The 25,170-nt window shown below is 49.5% G+C and overlaps 1 protein-coding gene across 4 annotated transcripts in view; it reads left to right on the top strand.

The window, feature by feature from the left end:
• LOC133352598 (ribosomal protein S6 kinase alpha-3) overlaps positions 1-25,170 on the top strand; it is a 69,620-nt gene that overhangs the window by 9,500 nt on the left and 34,950 nt on the right. For 2 of the 4 annotated variants that reach the window (XM_061568354.1, XM_061568346.1), the window contains exon 2: positions 4,773-4,826. The exons of 1 other annotated variant lie outside the window; for it this stretch is intronic. In XM_061568354.1, the coding sequence (XP_061424338.1) occupies positions 4,773-4,826 (54 nt within the window). Of the gene's footprint in view, positions 1-4,772; positions 4,827-18,412; positions 18,750-25,170 lie in introns of those variants that run through there. One more of the 4 variants, XM_061568368.1, reaches the window with a different exon arrangement.

Below are 25,170 nucleotides of genomic sequence, written 5' to 3'. Positions count from 1 at the left end.
ACCCGGTGCCATGTGTGAACATCACCGTTGGGAAGATAAAGGTGGCCAGGCGTGGTTGCTGATATGTATAATTTAGAGCTGGAATTTGTAGCCACATAAAGTACATAAGTTCGTTTTGTCTGATTGGTTTTACTTTGGTGACCATTGACTCACTGGTGTTGAGAGCCCGTTCTAATCACCATCAACTAAACTATTTGGTGATGTCGCATTGCCAGTGGTGGACAATTAATTTGGCCCTTAGCGTCACCGTTTATATATTTTCAATTTTAAGACGACAGTGTTTTTGACTAATGTGTTGAGGTTTCTTTCTTGTTTTAGTAATGGGTGCCTTGACCTGGATTCTAACCCAGGAACTCAACGGTTTACCAGCTCATCGCTTCGACCTCTTGAGCCATCAGGCCCACCTAAGTCACTTTGCCGTTTAAAAAATAAACTTTGTTTGACATTGCATGGTCTCAGCCAGCAGCACTGGTTGGTGGGAGGGGGTAGAGACAAAGACGGCCAGGCAAGTGTGTTGTCGACCACACCAGCCTATGTTACTTGGGCCTCAAAAGGGGCGTCCCGCTTGACAGCGCATTGCACTGATGTAGCGTGTAAAGCGATATATAGCTTTGTGTTTTAGCGTGGCGAGAGAGTGTGTGTGCCTACTGTCCCGTCTCCAGTCGCGCTGTACACGTCAAACAACCGGTTCACCTGCATTTCCCTTTTTAAAACTTCATTATTAATTTCACAACACTCTCACTCGGGCTCAGACTTTTTTCGTTTTGATGGGCAACATCCGGTGTGAATATTGTGCCTGACATCACGTTGGTGTTTCGGCGAGCGGCCGGCTCGGTGGTGTAAGCACTCTGCGCTTCGACCCCAGCAACCCGAGTTGAATTCCCGCTCACGGCCAACATCAGTAACGAATACCATCATCAGCATCACCACTGCCGCCACCATCATCATCAACGATTCTTGCTCACGACCAATAAAAGTGGTGAATAATCTTAACTGGTCCTAGGCCTTCCCTCGGTCGACTCGGCCTTAAATTACGACCTGGTGCGGTGTGTAAATATCAGCACTGGGGAGACAAAGGTGGCCGGGCGTGGTGTTGGCCATCCACCCCTTCGTGTGCAGTGTCGGCCTGGATAGGTGCTCGCTAACAGCACTTGTTCCATCAGCGTGTTAAAGGCTATACAGGGGATCTGTGACTTTGTTTTGTATATTTGTGCCTGAATTGCTTATTTTGCACATGTTTTCAATGCTGCAAGTTGCATATTTAATGTTTAAAATAATTCCATATGTATTTTAGGGAGATAATTGAACAGCTGGCTTGACCTATTGGATGATGTCTCATTCATCAACAGCCTAATTGCCATCTCAACATCATTATCGTAATCACCATGATCAGCTTCATCATCTGCATCACTACTTATCATGATCACCATCATTATCTTGAGATCATTATCATCGCCTTCATGATCTTAATACTCATCATCGGCATCATCATGAGAAGCTCCACTCAACAGCATCACCATTGTTAGTATCTTCAGGATCATTATCATCATCCGAATTAACACATTATCAGGAGCTGCACCATCATGATCATTCCCCAAGGCCTTTGTAGTTAAGGGGTCAATAAAATTCGTACCAGTTTGTAGGAAGTTAAGCATGGTTGTAGTTTGGATAGATTGAGTCCACCACCATGGGAATGTGGAATTTCCACCAAGAAACATTAGCATCAGCCCATTGCATTTTGAGCTGGGATGGTGCTTTGACTTAAGTAGAAAGTGAAAGTGGAAACGAACTGTGGAGAGTTAAAATATCTATACCATATTGCTTTTTGAGAGTCTTCAGGGTTGCGTAGGTTTGGGTCAGTCTCACGCTTTTGATGTATGCGGGCCGTGTGTTTAAATTGTGTGATTGATTTTGAGATAGATTTTTTTTCTGCAGGGACCATATTGATTATAAATCCATTAGGGGTTCCCTCGCTCTATAACTTACCTGGAAAGTGTGATTCAAAGCCCGTTAATTAAACGAAGAACAGCATCAAGATTAAATTTACAAAGATCTCTTTTTGAGTAGTGTGTGTGTGTCCACGTGTGTGTATGGGGAGCGGTGGCGGAGCAGTTAGCGCGCCGCGCTACGAATCCGGTGACCCGGGTTCGTAGCACTCGTGAGCGGGTTCATACCAACCTGGTGGCACCGAACGAACCCGGTGACCCACTCACGACCAATAACAGTGACGATCTGAACCGGTCCTGGGCCTCCCCTTGGTCGACTTAGCCTCAAATGAGTACCTGATGCGGTGTGTAAAAAAACATCACCACTGGGGAGACGAAAGGTGGTCGGACGTGGTGCTGGCCACCTACCCCTCGTGTGCTGTGCCGGTCTTCATAGGTGCTCGCTGACAGCACTTGCCCCAACATTCTGTTCAGGCTATACGGGAGATCTTTGTTTTGCGTATGCGTACATGTGGCGTGTGTATACACGTGTGGCTGCCGGGCGTGGTGATGGCCACCCCACCGCGTCGTATGCCCTGCCAGCCCTCATAGGGGCTTCTCGCCAACAGCGCTTGCCCGAAAAGCCCATTAAGGCTCTCTGCGGGGGATCTTTGTCATTGGGTTTAATGTCGGCACCCTGGACTTGCGATCCAGAGATCTCCGGTTCAGTTCCATCTCTGAGTGCGCGTTTCCTTAATCTTTCCTTCGCCCGCCCCTGAACATCCAGCATCGATGTAAATTGTTTCCACCACAGTTGGTCGATCAACAGGTGGCGTACGGTGGGGTAAAGTGTCGGTACTCCCACCTCTTCTAAGACGTCTGGCTTTCCAAGTGTTTACCATGTGCTTTTGTCACTGCTGCTGCAAGACGGCTTTCCCCGTGCTCGTGAAATATACAATGTACGCTACAGTTATTCAAGCAGAATCGTTTTAACATTATATCTTTTTTTCCCTGGCAATTTTCACTCAGCTCTGCTCTCAGTCTCACATTTTTCGAGATGTGGAAATCTCCTTCCAGAGTATTATTACATTTGAGCGGCAGCCTGGCCCAGCGGAGGCACGTTCACCGCTTGGCGCAGAGGTTTGCGGTTCGAATCCCGCCCTGGCTATTCCTTGTGGGTTTATTCTTCTTTGCAGGGGACGTTGAAGGTCCCCTGACATCATTCAAAAGGAGACAAAGCCACTGCGTCGTGGAGTCGTACGGTCCACACGTGTCAAGTTCGGAAAATCGCAGGGCAGACGACTCGGGATTTACACGTTTAAACGTCGCTCCCCACGGTGAAGCTGCTGCAGGCTGCGCCTGCGAACACAGCAGTGCCTTCCTTGGCGATAGTCCTTGCGTCATAAGAAGAGCACAAAAAACAAATGTGCTCTATAAACCATTATTCTTATCGTGTCGGGGAAACAGCTCGTGGGAGATGACGTCACAGAGCTACTTCTGTTGGTCTTTCACAAGCCACTCATCCTCACTTAATGTCCTCTGCCAAGAGTGTTTATCGTATGTCAGTCATACTGACATTTTTATTTTTTTACGTTCAAGGCCCATATGAGCTGAACTAAGTGGAAATTCTATTTTAAGTCGTGAGTTTTTTTTGTCCAGGTGTTGGCGATTGTTGCCGAGACCACTCGAGAGAGAGAGAACAAACTTTTTCCAGGGGAGATGAAACGGACTTTTGAATCCGTGATCCCAGCGTTGCCAGTTCTGTCTGTGACACGGCCATCATGAACCCCCTTCCCCAGAGCCATCTGGTAGCCCCGCACGCCAATATTTCAAAATCTGTGCCACCCTCATTCCAGGGATTTCCTCTGCTAGCTTGGTCACCGGTGGAGGAGGACACCTGCCCACCACGGTGGTTCGAGCAGGAAGACTTTTTTTTACTTTAGATTAAATCGGTCATTAAATCGTTTTAAATTGAAAATTTCATTTTTTTTAACAAACATATACGTTGGCAATTTATTATCGCTTACAGAATGATGCGTGAGGGCAGCAGTTTTGCAGTGGTTCACACACTGCGAATAATAATCCCGGCTACCTGTTGCATTCACGGCCAACGTCAGTGGCAAATAATAATGTGGGGAGCGGTAGTGCATGACAAGCCAGCAGTGGAACAACACAATATTAAGCATTACAATGCAACTCCGTCGCTGCTGCTGTATGGGTATGCTGTATATGTGCGAGTATGGGTGAGTGTATGTTAGTAGAGTGGTGGTGGTTCCCACGCTGCGCTGCGAACCCGGCGATCCAAGTTCGATTCCCTGCTCACGGCCAACATCGGAGACGAATGTCTGAACCGATCCTAGGCCGCCTCAAGCTCGACTCGGCCTTAAATGAGCACTTGGGTGCGGTGTGTAAACATCGCCACTGAGGAGACAAAGGTGGCCAGACGTGGTTCTAGCCATGCCTCCCTCTCGTGTTCTCGCAGCCGGCCACGGCGGGTGATATCTGAGCCAATCCTGTGCGGCGGCTTCACCGGCCCACTCTCGCAAGGGTGCGCAAAGCACGGCCACGTAACCTCCACGGCCCACGAGGTGGGGGCAGGCCCTCATCCAGCAGGGGATTGACAAAGGGGCTCTGCATCGACATGTACAGTTGCAACACGGGCTTGTAGGCAGGAGTCGGGAGATTGCCGTTTTGCATTAACGCAAAGTGGATTTATGTCCCAAGCTGCTCTGCCGGGAATTGCTATTTTGCTCATAACGAAAGAATCTAACCCGATAGTTCTTTTTTATTTACGCTGTCTTCCGCTCACCAAAGATTGTGACTTCCCTGTGTGTGCTTGCTGTCTAGAATGGAAACGTGGTTTCTGACGACCCAATGGGAGATGATATGCAGCTCAATCAGGTGAGTGTTTTTTTTACTCTATGTATTTGCGTTGTTCTCATGGTCCCCCCTCATCTTGACAGATCTCGGAAGCTAAGCTGGATAGAGCTTGGATAGTACTTGGTTGGAACACTGCCTGGGAATACCAGGTTTTGTAGGTTTGGTTTTCAAAGGTTACCAAAAGATGGCAGAACAGCAATAGATTATTTGAGAAGATTATATTATCTATATCCAGTCCATAATCTTTTTTTCCCTGGGTAGATAATATAATCACTGCTTTGGGGGGGGAATCAGCTGTGGTGGTGTTGTGAATGGATTTGCCCCTGTCATACCAATGTGGTATTGCCACCACTGGCACACACTTTGTTGTACGTTTACCCAGGAAGGTCTCGCCGAGTCTCAAATCTGTTGTCAGGAGGGTCCTGCACGAGGAGGCTTGGGAAAAGTTACTTTTTCTGGGAGCGCTTTGCATAACGGAGGAAACTGGAGAGCCCACAAATCCCACGAGGATGATGGAAAAAAAGCTCAAAACACTGCCACCCAGCTATTTGCTAAACTTAATTTTTAATATTTTGCATTTGGGATGAAAGCAGAGTTGCCCACAGACGACCCGCACATATGAAGTACACGTTCACAACCCGTTGACTGTACTGCCATCTCTCCTCGCCACTTCGAATGTAATGAGTGAATAACCTCTGTGGCACACTCACCGGACTGTCGGAGAGCAGCAGCGTTGTGTTTGCCAGCCTCGTTAGCGTGCCGCGCCACGAACCCGGCCACCTAAGCGTGATTCCCGCTCGCGGCCAACACCAGTGACAATTCTCTGAACCAGTTCTCGGCCTTTGCGTAAATCGAAACACCCTCAAGTTTAGTATCTGGTGCTGAGTCTAAACATCAGCACTGGGGAGACAAAGGTGGTAGCCAGGCATGGTGCTGGCCACCCACCCCCTCGTGTGCTGTGCCAACCTTCATAGGTGCTCGCGAACAGCACTTGTCCCCAACAGCCTGTCAGGCTACACGGGGATGTCTTTCGCTTTGTGTTCGACACAAGTACAGCACTTGCCGCTACGGTCCCGTAAGGTCTTGAATTCACACAAATGCAAGGGTTTCATTGTGGTAAGTGCCGTTAGCAAGGCTGGCATAGCAGTTGAGGTCGTGGTGTGGGCAGCCCCACGCTTAGCCACCTTTGTCTCTGCATTGCTGATGTTCATTAAGTGCAAGTGGCATCTGAACCTGTTCTGGGCCTCCCCTATGTCAGCTCAGCCTTAACACATGGTACATTAACGATATAGGCGCCTGGCATGTGTGGTGTATCATCCTTAATAGGTGCTTGCTAACAGTTCCTGCCTGAACGGGCGATCTTTGCCTTTTGTGCGTGTGTGTATTTTGTAAAAGCAGCTTGCGGTTGTGTTTTAACTGCCACTTCGAACAGATGCTCTGCCAGTTTCTGTGTTTCCCTGTGACCCAAGACACTGATATTGTGCGAGTTGTTTCGAATCAATCTACGGGGATGCTTGTCACCCTCTGAAGATGTTTAGGCTTTGAAACATTAACTCGCGCTTGTTGGCGATCTGATGAGACATGCACCTGAATTTCGTGAATCCCGGACTCCCGAGTACGGACACTTGTTACTAAAAACGTAATATTTGATCTATTTTATTGCAGGTGAGTGTCAGCAATTGAGGCAAGGTAGCTCAGTAAATCTATAATGGCCATATCAGAGACATTGGACCGGCACAGCTGAGATTCTGGGTTAAGCCTTGGGACTGTGTGTCAGTGGGTTCATAATGGCCGTGGCAGACGCACTGAGCCAGCGATCGCTGAGATCCTTAGCCTGAGCCATAGGGCTGGGTCTCTGTCTCTTTCTCTTACGAAGTTCATGATGACATGTCAGACATTGGACTGACCCTGTTGAAAAGCTGAGTTCAAGTCCAGGTTTCATCTGAAGTGTTGTCAGTGACTTCGATGATCTCAACCTGGTAACCAGTGACTGTGCAATTATTATCATAATCATTTATCATCCCTATGAATTAGGCAGTGGTTGTCCTGTGAGTAGACTTGCCCCCAGCATAGGAATGTGGAATTTCCACGATGAGCTGAGAATGTCCACCACTGGCTCAGGACTGCCAAGTGCAAAGCATGTTTGAGCAGGGAGGTGACATCTTGACTTTCTTGTTTGTCCCATTTTGATAACAACAAATGGAAATGTCTAAAATGCATTAAAAAGTAACACTCGTGCGATTATGCCACAGTGTTTATGTTTAATATTTGTATTTCTCAAAGCCGAAGTTTATCCAAATTCAGTGCAATTTGTGCAAGAGTTTTATTATTATTTATTTGTGCAGTCATTGTTGACCGGTGCTTGAGACCATTAACTCAGCCCCATTGAGAGCCCAGTTGTAATCGCACGCAGGCAGTGGCGCTCGCACCTGGGTCGGAACGCGGCTTCAGCTCTCTGATCTCCGGATCCAGTCGGCCCACCTCTTCCTCCATTTTGTCCAAGGCAAACATTTAGCACTTCATTTGCAGAAATGATAAATAATTGATTTTCGCATACGCACTTCAACGCGTGTGTCCTGAGCACAAGCATTGATTTTAATCTTTAGATTGTTTCATGTCTTAAGAGTCGTTCACGCTACGAGCTGCTCTGCTTCAGGTTATCATATTTCTCCGTGCGTGATTGTAAAAGCAGCCTTATCGCTTATGCATAATTCACACGGATAGCACAACTCTATTGAATGTAGCAGCAACTCGCCCGGGGTAATTGCAGTCGTTTTTCACAAGCGGCTTCCTCAAACCGACCGACTTCATTTGAATCAAACATTGGCAAAGGGGGGAGCAGCACTTGCCGCTTAGCGTGATGTATGGCTTGGCATTAAACATTAATAATGCCATCGTGGGAGTGATAGATGTGAACATATTTAATCAGTCCGTGCCGTTTCGGTGGTCGCGGCTGTCGACTCGCAATCGAAAGGTCGCGGGGTCACATCCCACTCGGAGGTCGACTCGGCCCATCGTCATCATCATCATCACCACCACCACCATCCCTTTGTGGTGGATAGATAAGTACCACTTTGTATGAGAAGATAACAGTGGGCATCCTATGGGCAGGGACTGGTCCTTTCAATGGGAATATTGAATTTCCGGAAGTGGGGAGATTTAAGAATCTCGACACCTTGTTTCCTTCCTGCTAGTCTGTTTACGGGTAAAGGCGCAGCCCTGAAACTGCTTTCTCACACCACTGTTGCTGGTAGTGCCTCTACTGTAGAAGGCTCCAGAGAGGGTCAATAAGGGGGTATTTTGGCCTCCTCTTCCATGCTGCCGGGACTTTATCCCACCGCACGCGAGCTGTCGATCGATTAACTGTGGTGAAACCCATTTACACCGCTGGGTGGACAGAGGTGGGGCAGATGAGATGAAGCAGTCGGTGTCTGGTTGACCACGAGCACTCGACCACGGGTGGAGGGATCGATGGGGTGTCATTCACGGGAACGGTAACCGTGGTAGTAGCGATAGAAGAGTGACAAGGGGGTGACTGGCTGCCGGCGAGCGGCGATCGAGTGACGATTTCGAATCGACGAGCGTTGGATCTTCAGTCCACGCTGAGGCTTTAGGTTGAATTCTTAGGGACGGCGGTCAAACGGGTAAATAAAATCCGTTTCTTATTATTCTTATTATAACTGGGAATGTCCTTGGTTAGAGGGCACCTGACCAAGGGCGCCGCATTGTCCCGAGATAACGGCGCTCGTCAGGGACACGTGGCCTGTTAAATAATTAATAAACCCACTGTCAATGCATTCCAATAACACGGACAATGCAGAGGTGCATGCCTGGGTGTTTTGGTTTGGCCTGCACTCTCTTGTTGGCATCAGATTTGGGGGGGATGGGGGGGGGCAGAAAGAAAAATCGATGCTAAGTGGAGCCGCAGACGCTGCAATTTTGTTTTATGTCTGCTGTTTTAAAGCGCGCGCTGCCTGCTGTGTGACGTACCGTTCTTACGGCTTGGATCATTAACGAAAAATAATGTCGAATGTAAAAATCATGCGGCAAGGAAGCGTGGAGATATGCACGGTTTGGAGCTACGCGAGAGACGCCAAAGAGCGACGCGCGGATAAGAGAATTTGCGGCAGGGTAAAGACGTCATCCAAACTCGAGTGATGCTTGTGGGTTCGGGCAGGACACGTCACGCCTCGAGGGGCAGATGGACGACGGGTCAAGATTGATAATTAATGAAGTTGCAGCCTAGGCGTGGAACGTGTATCAAGGAGATGGAGCGATTAAATCAGCTCACACGTAGGTGCTGGGTGGACTTTAACATTCGCAGCACCATGCTGGGTGGGCGGCAGCTTCGGGATGCCTACATCCAGCGGCAGATTAACTCATGATGACGACGATGATGACGACGATGACGATGACTCGTCTGTGTATTCGAGGGGTGTTTCTCCGAGCTACTCGAGTCGTAATTACTACGCGGTGTCAAGTCGAACCACCTCCGCTCGAACGAGCCTGGACGGCGCTCGTCCCCCGTCGGTGAAGCCGAAACCGCGGCGGCAGAAATTCCACGTTCCTGTGGTGGCGGCCGGTCGAGTTTACTTGCGCTTTAGACAGCCACATGGGTGCGAATGAAGTTTGGTTGTGTTTTCTTGCTGTTTGAAGTGGGTAATGAGTGAAAGGGAATGATGTAATATTTGCTGTTCTCCCTGTGTGTGTGTGTGGCCTTTCACGAGGACAATGTAAAGATAGGGGCAGGTTAAGTGTGCTAGCGAGCCCTGCCGGTGTGGTGTGTTTGAGCTGCTCATTAGCAGCGGATGGGCGGAATGTGCGATGCACTCTCGCTCAGTTTTACCAGATTCCACTGCTGCTCCACAAGGCTTTGTGTGATTGTACAAAGGTCCATATTGGTCAGTGCTTATCTCGAGTTGGAGTGAATGGAAGAATGAACTGCTGCAAATTATTATTAACATCGGGGTTGAAAGGAAGGTGAGGGAGGTGAGATAGAAGGGGATGGGGGAGGGTGGCGACGGGAGATAAGGTCAGGTGAGGGGATGTGTCGGGGAGTGAGGTGGGGGAAGGTGTGATGAGAGGGGGGGGGATGAGAATGAGTGGAGGGGAAGTGAGGGGAGGTGAGGTGAATTAAGATGAGGGGAGGTGAGTGAAGGTTGTAGGTGAGCGTGGTTAAAGAATAAGAGGGGTGAGCGAAGGTAAGTGGAGATGGGGGGAAATGAGGGAGTATGAGACGAGGTCAGTGATAATGTATTCGCTGAGGGTGAGTCCAGATGTGTTGGGAAGGTTGGTGAGCTTGAGGGGTAGGTGAGTGAAGACGAGTGGAGGTGAGGGAACGCATAGGAAAGTGAGAGAAAATGTGGAGGTGAGGTTAGGTGAGCTGTACTCTGGTATGTTGCATGGCGACTGGTACGGGTTAAACTTTGGCCCTGCGGCTGGCACGTGTGCGTGCGTGCGTGCTCAATAACAACGGTATGAGGCTGCTAGAATTCCGTGCAGCCCATGAGCCTGTTATCACCAACACGCTGTTCCAGCATCAGCGAATCCACACATTGTAATAACAGTGAACTCATGGATCCGTGCCGGGTTCCAGCACAAACAACTGCTGGACTATATGGTGACAGAAGAGTGGATGCGGGCCTTTGGCGTGGAAACCAGGACCTGCCACGGAGCTGATCTACCCACTGATCTTTGGCTTGTCATCTGTAAGATGCGTCCCCTCCACACTTCCACTGAAGTGGTGGCGGCATCCCGCCTCGGGTCCCCATTGAAACACACAATTGCTTGGTCTCAACTAGCTGATGAAGGCTGCAGGAAAAAAGTTTCATCACTTGCAGTTGGGGTTGGCATCATCACCGAAGGGAAATAGGTGTGGCTCAGCACTGGCTCGTACGGCTGCAACATTAGTTACGCAGTCCAGACCGCCTCAGAGACCCTGGCCGACGGAGGGGGCTTGAGATAAAGCGGCAGGCCCACTCCTGCCGTCGACAGCACCCCTTGTTGAAACATGAGGAGGTTTACCGCACCCTTCGATCGGAGCTTCAGAAAGCCGTACGGTGATGCCAGGATCAGTGGTGGTCACGGGTTGCTGAGGAGATGGAAACTGCCTCAGTAGCTCATGCTCACAAGTCGCTCTTTAAGAAAAAAAAGTAACCTGCAGCACCACACTTATCGTCTTCCTTCAGGGAACAAACAGTGATCCGACCCCCACGCACAGGTTTCCAAGTTTTACTGATAATTTTTGGGAGGGTTTGGGGGGAGGGGAAACCCCTCAACTCAAATGACATGGGGCAATGTTGGGGGTGACCTGCTGGAGCTGCCGTGCCTCACGTTTTGGAGGAAGTAGTCACTCCCTGTGAGTGGTTGTCTGGCGTGTGCCATCTGTTGAGGAAGCGCAATCCAGAGGTTGAAACTAGGTTAAAGCGCCAGATGGAGATGACCTCTCAAGTGAACTGCTGATGGAGGTTGCCGTTTCTGTGCGGACTGCCCTATGTGACATCATTGCAAGCCACCTGGTCCACAAGATGGGCTGTGCAGGTTTGTAAGGATGTCCTGGCGGTCCCCGTTATACATATAGTTGTGGCGATCTGTGCCTAACGCCTGACAATGTACGCTGTATGTAACGCTGGGTAGGCAACGTGGATTTTGACGCAATAAAAATAGATATGTTTTTCATGAAAGGCTTATATTAAAATTGTAACTAATTATTAGTCACAAGAATAATACATTTTCTCCAAAATTCTACCAGCGCCGCTTTTGATAAAGCCAAGTGCGCCCCCGTTTCGGATTTTATCTTTTCATTTTGCACGCCGTTACAGAATACTAATAATAAATCATCTATTCAGTTAATTTGTGTGTGACAATACTTTTTTTGGACATTGAAATAAAGAAGTGGAATCACTTTTTAATTTGAACTCGGTGCAGTTTCACTTTTACGACTTTTGCTCGCAATTATAGTGACAACTTGTGAACATTAGTGAACACTGACCTCTCCCCTTACATCAATAACAAATCGTAACTTTTTTCAAATTCACATCAATTCAGAATGCAGGAAGTTATAGTAACCGAGGTCAAATTCATTCTGGTAAAAGCGACCTACGGCTCACATTTTATGCGAAGATTTGAAAATTAGCGAACAAAGACCCTGTCCTTCTAGTTTATAAATCGTTATTTTTTTTGTATTCACGTCAATACAGAGAATCCAGTAAGTCGAGGCTTATAATAATAATGAAAGCATTCCCACGGCAATTGCACATTTGTAACAAGCATAAGTCACTTTGTCTCAGCTGAGGAAAAAAATTTAGTTGAGAATTTTGATTGAAAAATTTCGTTTACTTTCTTCCTGATAGATAACTCAAACAGCTCTCACGACCCTACGATCAAAGTGGTTTACATCGAGACATTTCGATGAAATAAATTCGATGCAGTATTTTTCATTACATTTCAGTTTTATGAACCCCAACAGTCTGTTAAAGGCTATACGGAAGATATTCATCTTTTTACATGCACACGTGTGCTTGCATTCGCGTGTTTGTGCGTGTGCGGGTTCCTCCTCGGCACTGATAAGCACCTGCGCCCGGCCCGTGCCTTCCTTCCGCCTTCCGCCCTCCGCCGCCTTGATGCAACCCGGACACTTTTCCTCTAACTCCGGAAATGCCTGTTCTTGTTTAGTTCTTTTGTTTTTTTTTCATCGTTCAACAAACGTTCAAAAGTGATTGTGATGGCAGTGGCTTGGTGACTCCCGACTCAAAGGTTGGGCATGGCGTGGCATCACATTTCTTAATTTAATGGCAACCTCCACATTGTCATGGCAGGAGTCTGTCCGCTTATAGGGCAGCCAGCTTCTGCCAGAGTGATGCTCATTTTATTGGCACTGCATGAATGATGGTGGTGATAGTTGTAGCACTGGTTTATGATGTTGATGAGGATGGTGGTAGTGACGGTGGTGGTGATTGTGGCAGCGAGCGGGTTTGGAACTCGGGTAGCCGGGTACGTAGTGCGGTGCAATAACCACTACGCTACTACTCCCCCACGTACTTTGACACACACACCGACACAAAACAAAGACTAAAGATTCCCCGTATCGCCTTTACAGAGGCTTGGGGAAAGTGCTATAGTGATCACCCTATGAAGACCGGAACAGCACACGTGAAACCTAGCCGCCTTTGTCTCCCCAGTGCTGATGTTTACACACCGCACCAGGTAGTGATTTGAGGCTGAGTCGACCTAGGGGAGGCCCGGGACCGGTTCAGATAATCGTCACTGGTGTTGGCCGTGAGTGGAACTTGAACCCGGATCGCCGGGTTCATAGCGCAGCGCGCTAACCGCTACACCACCGCTCCCCTCCTGGTCACACACACACTACAACACACACTGCTCAAGTGCATTTTCACCGCGTCACAGTCTCGTGGTAAAACGTACGCATTTTAACGTAATTTACCCGAAAGTCGTTTGGAGTAATGTGTAGGTTAGGAATTCCCCCCGCCCCCGTCTCGCGATAAATAAAAATTGACCACACCGTGAGTCGTAAAATTCTGGGGCAGCAATAGCAGCAGCAGCAGCAGCAGCAGCGGCGGAGGCGGCGGCGGTCGCGGCTCTGTGTGACGCCGATGGGAGAGGAGATGAAAGGTCGTGTTTACTCGGCGCCGGGCGCGGGAGCCAGCGGGGTTCACCACGGGGTAGGTACTGCCTGGGGGTGGACGCGGCAACTATTATTCACCATGGCCAGTGTCACCATGGGCGGTGTCCACCGTGAGCAAGGTCCAACACTAGCAGTGTCTGCCATGAGCCACTTTGAGTAGTGTCCATCATCACAGGCAGAAAGCTTAGCTTACCGACTTTTATACTCGTGAAATCCTGTTACTTTTCATTCTGTAGTTTCATCTGATTTATCATTGATTTATTATTGGGTTAGATGATGCAGCTATTGTGTCAATATTTTATTAACTTTAACCCGCTACCACTGACAAAAAACACTCAAATCAAGTTGTCAGCAAACCAGTTACATTGAAGAGCAAGCACAACTTGTACGATGTTGGTTAAAGTTTCGCTGGAGATTACAGCTCGCATCACCAGATGTGAGCAAAATTTAATCTCTCCCCTGTTTCATTTGACGTAGAAAAAATTACCCCAAAATTTGTATTTTCCAGGCAACCTACTCCCACATACTTGCAGTGGCATTTTACGTTGAAAAAGCTGTAATGGTGATTATGCGATCTTACATACAAATTATTCAAGAAAGCGATTGTTACGATTTGCCAGCCAGGGTGGTATCTTGGGAATATTGTTCGGCCAATTGCTCAAGGATCGTTAATTATAAATGTCAGCGGTGACCACGCATAGTGCAGACTGGAATATCATTATTATTTAGCCTGTTCATCCAGAAAAGCCTCACAGTTTCATTACTTGTTCAGGGAAGGTCCTGCCAAGCATTCGAAGTAAGTTGCAATGGTTCCAATTTGTAAATCCAAATCGAGTAACAGAGCAGAGAAATTTTATTTACAATTTGCATTGAAAAAATGTTTGGACCAAATTGTATTCATCATCATCGGCCAATCTCTCTCTGCTGCCAGATGAAAGCCTCGCCAAACCGCTTCCGCCATAGCCCCCAGTCCGCGTGACGTAGCGATGCATCCCAGCTCACACGCGAGCCGATTCTGCCGCTCCACGGTGGACGTGTCCCTCTCTCAGGTGACTTCCCACCGCCGGCAGCCGCCACCCCCACTGTTTGGTTCCCTCTTTAGTGCGAGCCGCCGCCGTCCCGTCTAGCGACGTGCCCTCTGGCCCAGTCCACCCACTCCACTTCTCCTCGCCAGCAATACTACGTCCTCAACTGGAAGAAGCGTTTGTTTTCTGGTCCTCGTGTTCCTCTTTCTGTTGCTCGGTGCGACTCCCAAGCGTGCCTGCGCCCGCGCTTCTTTGCGCACTTTTCGGCTTGAGTTCCATGTTTCCCCCCCCATCATTGTTTCTGTTTCATGATCAATTGGGCTCACAACAGAGGTAATGTGTACCGATTAGAAAACGGTCTTCTTTTGCACCATTCCTACGTTTTCATTATTAAACTCAGGGGTTTTTTCCCGAAAGATAAGCACGTTTTGCGGTGCGTCCCATCCCGCCTATTCGAGTTGTTACATTTTTAAGTGAGTGAGTCATGGGGGGGGGGGGGTGATGATGGGGGTGTGGGAGTTGTAAAGGGAGAGTTTCACTTTAACATTTAAAAAATTAATGACCTAAAAGTGTGCCGTAAATATCTCATCGGGCACTCCAGCGTTTGGGTCAAGCAGCGGTGGTGGCTGGTTTTGTGGCTCGTGACGGGGTGGGGGGGGGGAGTGGCAAGCTCATGAAGGCCGTGTCGGAGAGGAGAAACAGAACCGTTGTCGCGGGGTTCCTGAGCCATGAGCCAGAGACGCAGCTGCTGTGGGTGTGCGTGTACCCCACAACGTACTTACATGTGGCTAAGAGACACCCCCACAGCACGTTGAGGTGAAGTATGGTCATATAACTCTCCCCCCCCCCCCCCCGGATACGGTTTTCAGAAAATTAGATCATACTCGTAAATAAACCAGCAGCACTGATCAGAGCACTCAACCCACATTGGGGGAAGATCGAAAGTTTAATTCCCAGTTGGGTGTCGTTTCGGCCCCATCATCATAATCATCATTCCTTCATGGTCGATAAAATATATACCACTTTGTGGAAGGCCCCACTAGTGATTGTTCTGTGCATAGTCTGCCCCCCCTCCTCTCCGTCCTCCTCCCCCCCGCCATAGTAATGTAGAATTTCCACGTGCCTCAGTGGTCACTTACATGTGGGGAGGGTGTCCTTTGTATTCAGTGTGGCAGTGAGCATTTGGCACTCTAGTCTCAAGGTGTACCTAGCCTGGAACGAGTGCCGTGGTGACGTCACCACCACTTAGTGGCCAGTGTTAGTAATTGCTGTTGTTTTGTGAGTGTGCGAGTGTGTCCGTGTGTTGGCACAGTAGGGGGCACAGGTGGTGCGTCGACCAGTCATCTCAGTCAGTCGACCCATGGCACCTGGGTCTGCCCCGTGACCTCCTGCCAGCGGGCGTTCAACACTACATGTGGCCTTAACGTGCACATAGCCTGGCACAAGCGCCGTGGTGACGTCACTGCCACTTAGTGGCAAATGGCGGTTGTTATATGTGTGTGTGTACCCTTGCACACGTATAAAATATTCAACAGTAGCAAGCAAAAAGCTGGTGTTGAATTTTTCTGACTTGCCAGAAGGCACTTAATTTTAAACAGCCGAGAGATGAGAAATTATATAATACTGCAACTGTAGCGTCAACAAAATAAACAAGCAGACAGTACACCTCCTTCACACGTCCGTCTGTGCACGAACCAGCAATACAAATATCTCTTACACAACCCATCGGCCGCATGGCCTTCTGGGAGCGCTTCATTTTAAGCAGCAGAGCTTCAAGGCAAGCAATACGCTGTACCGGTTTTGACACACGCAGTGTCTCATCAGCAGGGCTGGTCATTTGAATCGGTGCTGGGTGAACTGCCAATGTTGCAGACAAGGACCGTCTGGCTAACACGTGGGGGTCTCGGTTGTGGGAGGTCCCAGTTGTGGGGGGTCCCAGTTGTGGGGGTCCCAGTTGTGGAGGGTCCCAGTTGTGGCGTTGGCATCGTTTGTGCTTTGATGGCTTGGAACATTCGACTCGGTCATCATTAGCATTGAACACCATCGCACACCATCGCCACACCGATGCCACAACGTCGAACACCATCGGCATCTCCACCTTACTGCCGTGCTCGTGGTCCCGGCAAATCGTGGGCAATCTTGTGGCACAATACATCAAGAGGACCAGGCAGTCCGGCGCCTTTGTCCAAAGCATTTTGGAGGCACTGCTTCTCCCGAGTTAGCTCTGGACGCATCTCAAGAATGTTTCAGACTTCTTAAGAGAAGCCTGGCCGAGTTGGCTGACGTCAAAAGCTTTTTTATTCGTGATGACGTGTTTTTTGGTTGAGGTCGCATGAATGTAGAAGTGTCGTACACCCACCTCCATCTGACGCATCCAATCGGTAAGGTCTGTGATGTGAGTGGAACGTGCCTATTAGTTACCATTCCAGCATACCGGTGTGTTGGAGAACCAAACCCTAAACATTTACAATTTGAGTGCTTTGACGTTGCGCTGGTGATTACAGAGCTTTTTTTTTATTCGTGATAACGTTTTTATCGCCAACGTCCAGCAAGCGCAAAGTAAAGTACCTGTTAGCAAGGTAATGACGCTCATCAAGGCTGTGTCGAAACCTCTTGATCTGTCACAAAGAAGGTCCAGTGGCCCAAAACATCAGCCTGTTAGTGGCGAAATACGTTCCCCATTAACTTAATAATTATCTGAACTTGATGACACTCGTGTAATGACATTTAAACGTCATTATCTTATCTTGATGACGTGAAGTTAATGACCTTTGTCATTAACTCATCCATCATTAACTCTGATTTACAGCGGTAAAGTACGTAACAGGCTGATGTTTCAGGCAATGGCCCTTCTTCAGGGGGAGTACCAGAGGGCGGGCAATACTGATAGTCGGAGATCGCACGTCACACTTGACACGCTTGGAGAGAGCTGACACCAACAGTTTTTCCTCGAATCGTTTTTACAAAAGTTAGTCTGCTAATCAATATCTGAAACTGATTTGTCAATTTGATCCAGATGTCCCAGTACAGTGTCTGCATTCTAAAAATGGAGCCTCAACACATGGAAGTCATTCTCTCTCTTTGCCCTCCTCTGTGCCCTGAAGAAGGGGCATCACCTGAAACGTCGGACTATTCAACGGCTTTCTGCTGTAATGATGTTGGTGATGAGGAGAGATATACCGTTACACCACGGCAGCAACAAGATTGTCTACTTGAAAATCATTTTCTTTAATAGACTATTTTTAGGATTAGATTGCGTAAATATAAATGTGTCGTTAAACCCGCCACCACCCGACAGATTGTGGATTTGATGTCCAACACACAACCGGTGCGCTGTACTCGTAACGAATTTGCATGTTCTGTTCACGGGACAAACCTTACTAATTGGCTGTGGCGGGTTTAACGATGCATTTATATTCACCCAAAAAACCTGTGTTGTGGATGATATTGGCCACGGAAGCCTACTACGTGTTATATTTATCTTGATTCACTTTATCCACCGACGCAGGTCCCACTGCTACAATGAGCACATGGCCCGGTGGTACAGCTCGGCGTGCGTCCTTCCTTACAGAGCTCTCGCTGAGATATCACGCAGGCTTGGGCCGTTCTTCCATTCACACAACAGGGGGGGAAGAACAAATTATGGGGGGGGCATGGTGGGGGGCATGGTGGGGGGCATGGTGGGGGGCATGGTGGGGGGCATGGTGGGGGGGGGGGGGAAGTGGTTGACACACCGCAGTGCAAAAGAGCAGCGCGAGCGGAAACAAAAAAACTTTTAAAAGTGCATCGGAGGATACGCAAATTCCCCGCGACTGTTTGCGGCAAAGGAGGGGTTAACGTTTTGTGGGTTTACGCCGAAGCGGAAGTGCGTGAATTAGCGAGAGCGTGCGAGAGCGTGCCAGGCTTATAGTGCGCACGCACACGCGAGACGCGCGCAGATCCTGCCAGCTCCCCCCGCCCGCCTGCCCGCCGTCGCTGTGCGTGCGGTTTAAAACCCCCGTTTCAACCGAGCAACACGACGGGGCCTTATCGACGGGCCCAATATCAATAATCCCAGGCGGCTTACGCGACGTCTGCTCCGCTCCTCCGCTTTCAAGAAGTCTGGCCGTTTGTTGGCGTGTCCACGGCACGTGGGTGACTTTAAATTATTTTTTTTTTTGGGGGCGACATTGATCGAGTTTGGTTGGGCAGCGCAGGAGGCTGCCCGGCTGCGCGCAACCGGTGTATTAATCCAGGATGTCACAGCTATTAAGATCGGCGGTGCAAAAAAGCATGGTGAGTACCGAGGCGGAGGATGCGGCTTTACTTGCCTCGTGGCGTTGTGGTCGCGCCGACTCACGGCTTGGTTATTTTTAAATGCTCCCCGTGGGCTGTGCCGGTTAAGTCAAAAGTTTTGCCTCTCAAAAACGAGGCTTAGAGCGGTGTGATTGTGTCTCGTTGGGCCACGTAAAGTCCACTTTGCCGTGAAGGGGGGGGGGGGGGGGGTGTGATACATATTGGACGACGGCTGTTGATTGCGTGCTAAGTAGTTGTATTCTATTTTATCGACCGTGGAGTGATGATGACGATGGTGATGGTGGTGGTCGCACTCGTAATCGATTGTGAGTGAAGTGTTCTGACAAGAGGCTCTGCCAGTTGGAGTGTCGGTTTGGTTTGTTTGTGATCCCTGTGTTTGGGATTTAACGACGGCTGCCATTCCAACGTCGCATGTGCGACTCGATGGGGACTGACGTTATCGGTGATATTAAAAGGCCAGATGTGCGAACATTTACAGGCAATGACAGTCGCGGCATGCTCAGATAACAATGCCTGCGCCGTGTGTGGGCAGCTTATCGGTCAGGGTGGATGTGTGACGGTCGGATTTGTGATCCATTGTATGAAGTTAGCAAACTTAAAAGCAATGGGTTCGCTACGAACTTGTTGTTCGGTTTCTATTGTAATATTGGTCATCGGTTGTTTCTTCGTCAGTCCATTGCTGGATGAAGGCCTAGCCCATGCCGCTGCCGTCAGTCTGGACACTTGTTTGAGCATACTTCACCATGCTGGCCAGTTGCAGGTCGCCGAAGTCAGGGGGTGCGGGGTGGCTTGGGCTCGCGACCCGTTTGTATTTCTCTCGCTACTGAACGGAGGCTGTGGCCTGGAATTGGATCGCGGGTTTCAAAGCGTGCGGCGTGCTGACCGCCCGTGCACCGTCGCTCCACGCCACGCCACGCTGTGAGCCAGGATGAGCCCCAACGGGTTCCCGGCCGTGGCGGAACCTCGGGGCTGATCCGTGTCTGGACCGGGTCTGCGACCGCTCTTCATCAGACCGCACTCACTGGTCTGGTGAAGTATGGCCAAACAAACTCCCATGATGGGCACGGCGTGGGGAGGCCTTCATGCAGCAGTAGTTTGACAAAGGAATGCTGTTTTTTAATTAATGTAGTTATTTAATTATCAATGAAAGCATAGATATTGTGTGATTTTTCTGATGTTGATGTTTGCCGGTTTGATATTGATCTACTCAATTTCTTCCCTAATCACCTTAATACCTACGCACGCACCCAACTACCTCCCGACCTATGTACACACCTCACTGCATACCTCCTCACACACTCATCCACTCCTCTACCTCCCTCCCCACTTACCTAACTGCATACCTGAATTATCCACCCACCTGCATTCCTACTCACCCACCCAACTACCTCCCTACCCAAACACATAACTGCATCCCTAATCACCCACCAAATTATCTATGCACCACTTACCTAAAAACGTGCTTACCCACTTAATGTCTTACCTCCCTGTATATATACTCACCAACCCGACACCTACCTACCGACCTACCTGCATACCAACTCACCCACCCAACTACCGAGCCACATAACTTCTTAGCCATCCACCCAACCACGAGCCTAAATAGGCCTGCTCATCCATCTGCATACCCAATCACCACCTCCCCACAAACCTACCCGTCCACTCCGGCCACTCTACCCGCTACCCAGAGGCCGCTGCGGCGTCCGAATCGATGTGCTGCTGCGGCAGTCCTCGCCGCGCGTTGAATCGACCGCCGGGCCATAATAGCAGTGGCTCGGCTCGTTTAATGTTTGATGGGCGTAGCAGTAACGCTGCCCGGGCCATCCCTGCCGCGGCCCCGGGGTTTGGGGGGCAGTAGCTAAAGCAGATAAGTAGCTGCTGTGCGCCGCTGCGATCGGCGGGGAAACGCTGATTTGTGTACAGTAGAGGGCTCGGCGGATACAGAGGTTTAGAAATCCGTGGGGGCATTGGCGCGCGTGAGCATTTGCGTCGTGGAAGCGATGGTGTGTCGCAACACATTGGTGGTCGCATGGATTAGTTTGTTTGGCTTTGTTTACACGTGCGTGCGTGTGTGTGGTTTGAGTGTGTGGCTTCGTGCGTGTGCTTGTTAAAATGTGTCAGTGCATTCGGAGAAGGGTAGTGCTGCGGTTAGCGTGCTGCGCTACGAACCGAGTTCGATCTCGCTCGTGGTCAACACTCGTAACGATTATCTGAACTGGTCCTGGGCCTCCCCTAATTCAAATGGGTACCTGGTGCAGTGTGTGAACATCTGCACTGGGTAGACAAAGGTGGTCGGGTGTGGTGCTGGCCCCATCCTCTCGTGCAGTTCTGGTCTTCATAGGTGTTCGCTAACAGCACTATGGAGGGTATCTTTGTCTTGTCTTGTGCGTGTTAATGTCTGATATTGCATATTAAGGCTTACAGATCCTTGAGATGTCTGGACACAGTCCCATCAGTGGGTTCTTCGGACAGGCGAGGAGGCTGTGTTGGCTGGGTCACGTAGCCCGCATGCCCAGCCACCACATGCCCAAGCAGCTTCTGTTTGGCCGCATAGAGGGGGCTAAATAGACTCGACACGGGCAGTAGATGAAATGGGATGATATAGTACAGGAGAATTTGGAGCTAACTAAAATTTCCATTTACTGGTACCAAATTGTAGACGAGACCACTCGCCAGTTTGAGGCAGTCACCCTCCAACAACAACAGAATGCAGAGGAGCGACGCTTACAGCAATGAGTTGAGTGCTGGGTGGATAAAACAAGCTGGCCCAGATGGTGCATCTGTCGGTCATCTTTGTCTGCTAGCAGGTAACAACTGGGTCTGTTTTGTGAAAAACTTTCAGTCAGTCTTCGACGCTTCATGTGGCCAACAAAGTGCACTTAGGCTGGCATGAGCGCCGTGATGATGCCACCAATCATGAGTGTGTGTATGGGTTATTTTTTACGTGTACGTATACTTGTGTGTGTGGTTGTTTTTTTGCGCTTTTGCATGTGAATGTCCATGGATATTGCATGTGTGCGAGTATACTGGGAGCAAGAGTGTGTGGAAGAGTATCTGTCGGGATTGAGTACCTGGTGCGGTGTGTGGTAAACATCGCCACTCGGGAGGCAAAGATGGCCGGTGTGGTTCTGGCCAACCCACCCCCTCGTGTGCCGTGCCGGCCTTCATAGGTGCTACTCGCTAACAGCACTTGCCCCAACAGTCTGTTCAGGCTATCGAGTTAAGTTTTGTCTCTGTGTTGGGATTGGTGGCATAGTGGCTAGTCGCACTGCGCTGGGAACCAGCGACAACAAACACTAGCAGTGAACCAGCTCTGGGCCCCCCTAGGTTGACTCAGCAATAAATAAGTAGCTGGTGGAGGGTGTAAACATCATCACACCACCCCCCTCGTGCACCGCGATGGTCTTAATAGGTGCTCTCAAACAGAACCTTCCAGAACAGTCGATGTTGGCTACACAGGGGATCTTTGGCTTTGTGTGTGGGTGATCTACAAATTTCCCCGACATCCGTACGAGCCTTATGTTGCACTCATCTCTCCTGTCAATCCTGACTCGACGATGAAAACTCCACATTACTTTGACATGGGCAGCCGAGCGAATAACTGTTGTTGACCACTCACAAAGTGGAAATAATTTGTATCTACCCTTAGTTGATAATCATTGTTGTGGTCGTGGTAATCAAGATGACGGTACTAATGCTGGTGATGATGGTGGCTGTGGTGGACTGCGGTGGTGTTAGAGGTAACCATCATGAATATGGGTGCTGATGGTGACGCTTTGTAGTGGCGATTATGATGAGAGTGTTAATAACAATGGTGATTGTGCTGCTGGTGATAATTATTGTGACAGCGCTGCCTTTGATGATGATGATGATCACAGTGTTTACTCAATATGACGATGGTGCTGTTGATGATGGTGGTGGCGGCAATGATGATGGTGGTGATGGTGCTGCTGATGATGGTTATCATGACAGCGCTGCCATTGGCGATGATGGTGGTGGTGGTGGTGACGCAGCTTACTCTGGTGACGATGGTGATGTTCTGAATCTGCCCGCGTGTGCATGAGCACAATTACTCTTGCACTCAAGTAACGATGCTTAGAATTCAGCCGCCGCGTGCGCGCTAAAAATAAACTCTCTCTGAGTGGCCGTCCTGCTGCTGCTGTTCCGGAACAGAATGGGCTCCCCCCCCCCTCCACTTCTAACCCCGTGCGTCCCCACGCTTCCTAATGCGCTGCCAATTTGCACTGAAAAGCGTGCAGGTGTCCTGGCTGTGTTGTTGTTCTTCGTGTCAAAGAAGCCCTTCCCAATGCAATCAGTACCGGCACGGTTGCCCCCTCCTTTAGGTTGGCTCAGCCTTGAATGAGTGCCTGGAATGGATTTTGAATTTCAGCACTGGGGAGACCAGGTAAGGCCCCGCTGAACTGTGTAGCTCTTTTTTGGAAGTGACCTGGTCACAGCTGATAGCTCAACCAATTGGCTTATCACGTGGAAATGTTTAGCAGCCAAAGCTTCTGAACACCATTCTAAATGTGGAAGGAAAAAACCAGAGGACCCGGATAAAAATCCACACGACCACGGGGAGAACATGCAAGCTTCAAATATACAGGCGTCAGGGTCTGGATCGAAAACCACGACCTCCTCTATACCAGCCAAGGTCGGAGGCTCTGCGAGTGTTCCAAATGCAAACCGTATCAGCATTGTTGCCTCATCTGGGTTGACTCAGCCTTTAATGAGTGTGTGGCATGGTGGTTGAAGTTTAGCACCGGTGAGACAGAGGGGGGTCTGGCCTGTGAGTTGTGTAGCTGTTTGAGTGTACGGAAAAATATCGCTGACAAATGCAGTCATTACCAGCACTGTGCCCCCTTCTAGGTTTACTCAGCCATAAATGTGGGCCAAGTATGGTGTGTGAACATCAGCACTGGGGAAACCAAGGTGGTTGTGCACACTGTGCTACAAACGCAACAACCTCCGTTGGAAATTTCCGGCCACACCTAACATCAGTGGTGATGATCTTAACTAATCCTTGTCCATGGTCTCCCCTAGGTCGACTCAGTATTAAAATAGTACTTAGCACAGAATGCAAATTGTACCACTGCAGAGATGAAGGTGGCCGGGTGTGGTGCTGGCCACACTACCCCTTCGTGCGCTGTGTTGTCCTTAATAGGTGCTCGCTAACAGCACGCACCCATTTGGTTATCACGACGAATATGTCTTTGACTTGGCATTGCTTTAACGGGGAACTGTTGTACACGTGGCTACACGACAGGAAGTTAGATGGGGAGGGAGAAGGAATTGGGAATACGAGGAAGAGGAGGAGGAGGAGGATGGAAAAGGAGCGGAGGAACGGGAGCACAGGGTGAGGAGGGGTGAGGAGGGGTGAGGAGGGAGAGGCTGCATCAGGGCCTTGACTTTGCTGCTGCTGTACGGAGGAGGATGAGCGGAGTGCGTTTTCACAGTGGGCGGGGAGAGGGGCGGGGTTCAGAGTGAGGGGTGACCACACAGGAGTCACGTGACTTACTAGAGGCTTCAGCTGGTTGAGGTAAAGATTTTTTTTCTACTAAGAGTACACTTTTTATGTGTTTATGCACATACACATACAGTATATGTACTGCTCTATGTACACACATGCATGTGCGCATTTATGGATGTACCTTCCCATCACAATTGCATCCATATTTATCGTATTAAGCTATGAACTTTGTGTGTATACATATGCATTATAAAGGAAAGCCTTTCTTTATAATGCGTACGATAAAGCTTTTATTGAAAAGCAATTTAGCCGATTTAATACGCTTAATGGATTTGATTGAACGGCACTAGAATAGCTCTCAGCAAATATATAATTAACCTAATTACAGCGTTGTGTCTACCGCGGTATAGACTGCTAAGTTTTACCGCCACCATCATGATTATTATTATTATCATGGGGCCGTGCTCTATCCGCTGCTGGATCAAGGCCTTTCCCCCCTCCCCAAGCCGTCACCGTCCGTCGCGGGTTCGCAGTGAGACAGCCCTGCCTGGTTCACGCGCGACCGACCGCCGTGGCCACTGCCGCCGTGGTCGTGGGCCACGGTGGACGCCCTCTCGACGAGGGTGGGGGGGGTAGCCCGGCTGCGGCCGTGATGCCGAGCCACCGGCCTGCGTCCCTTCTGGCGATGTGCCTGGCCAAGCCCACTCGCCTTTTTTCCCCGAAGCCGACGTGTCTCCTTTTTCTCCCAGTTCTCTGCTGGGTGCCCATGGTGTCTAAATATGCATGCAAGTTATTTGGATTATTTTGCTGCTTGACATTTCCATGTTATAAGCCACTCTGGCCAGGTTGCTTCTGAAAAACAAGTGAATACCACAGTGGGCTTTGCCTGGTAGGATGGGGATGGTTTATTTGTATGTGTTTGGGTGATTT

The sequence above is a fragment of the Lethenteron reissneri genome, chromosome 5 (assembly GCF_015708825.2).
Source record: "Lethenteron reissneri isolate LAM-NWPU_2019-01 chromosome 5, ASM1570882v1, whole genome shotgun sequence".
Lineage (NCBI taxonomy): Eukaryota > Metazoa > Chordata > Hyperoartia > Petromyzontiformes > Petromyzontidae > Lethenteron > Lethenteron reissneri.
Note: the sequence above shows the minus strand (reverse complement) of the source record. Positions and strands in the feature narration are given on the sequence as shown.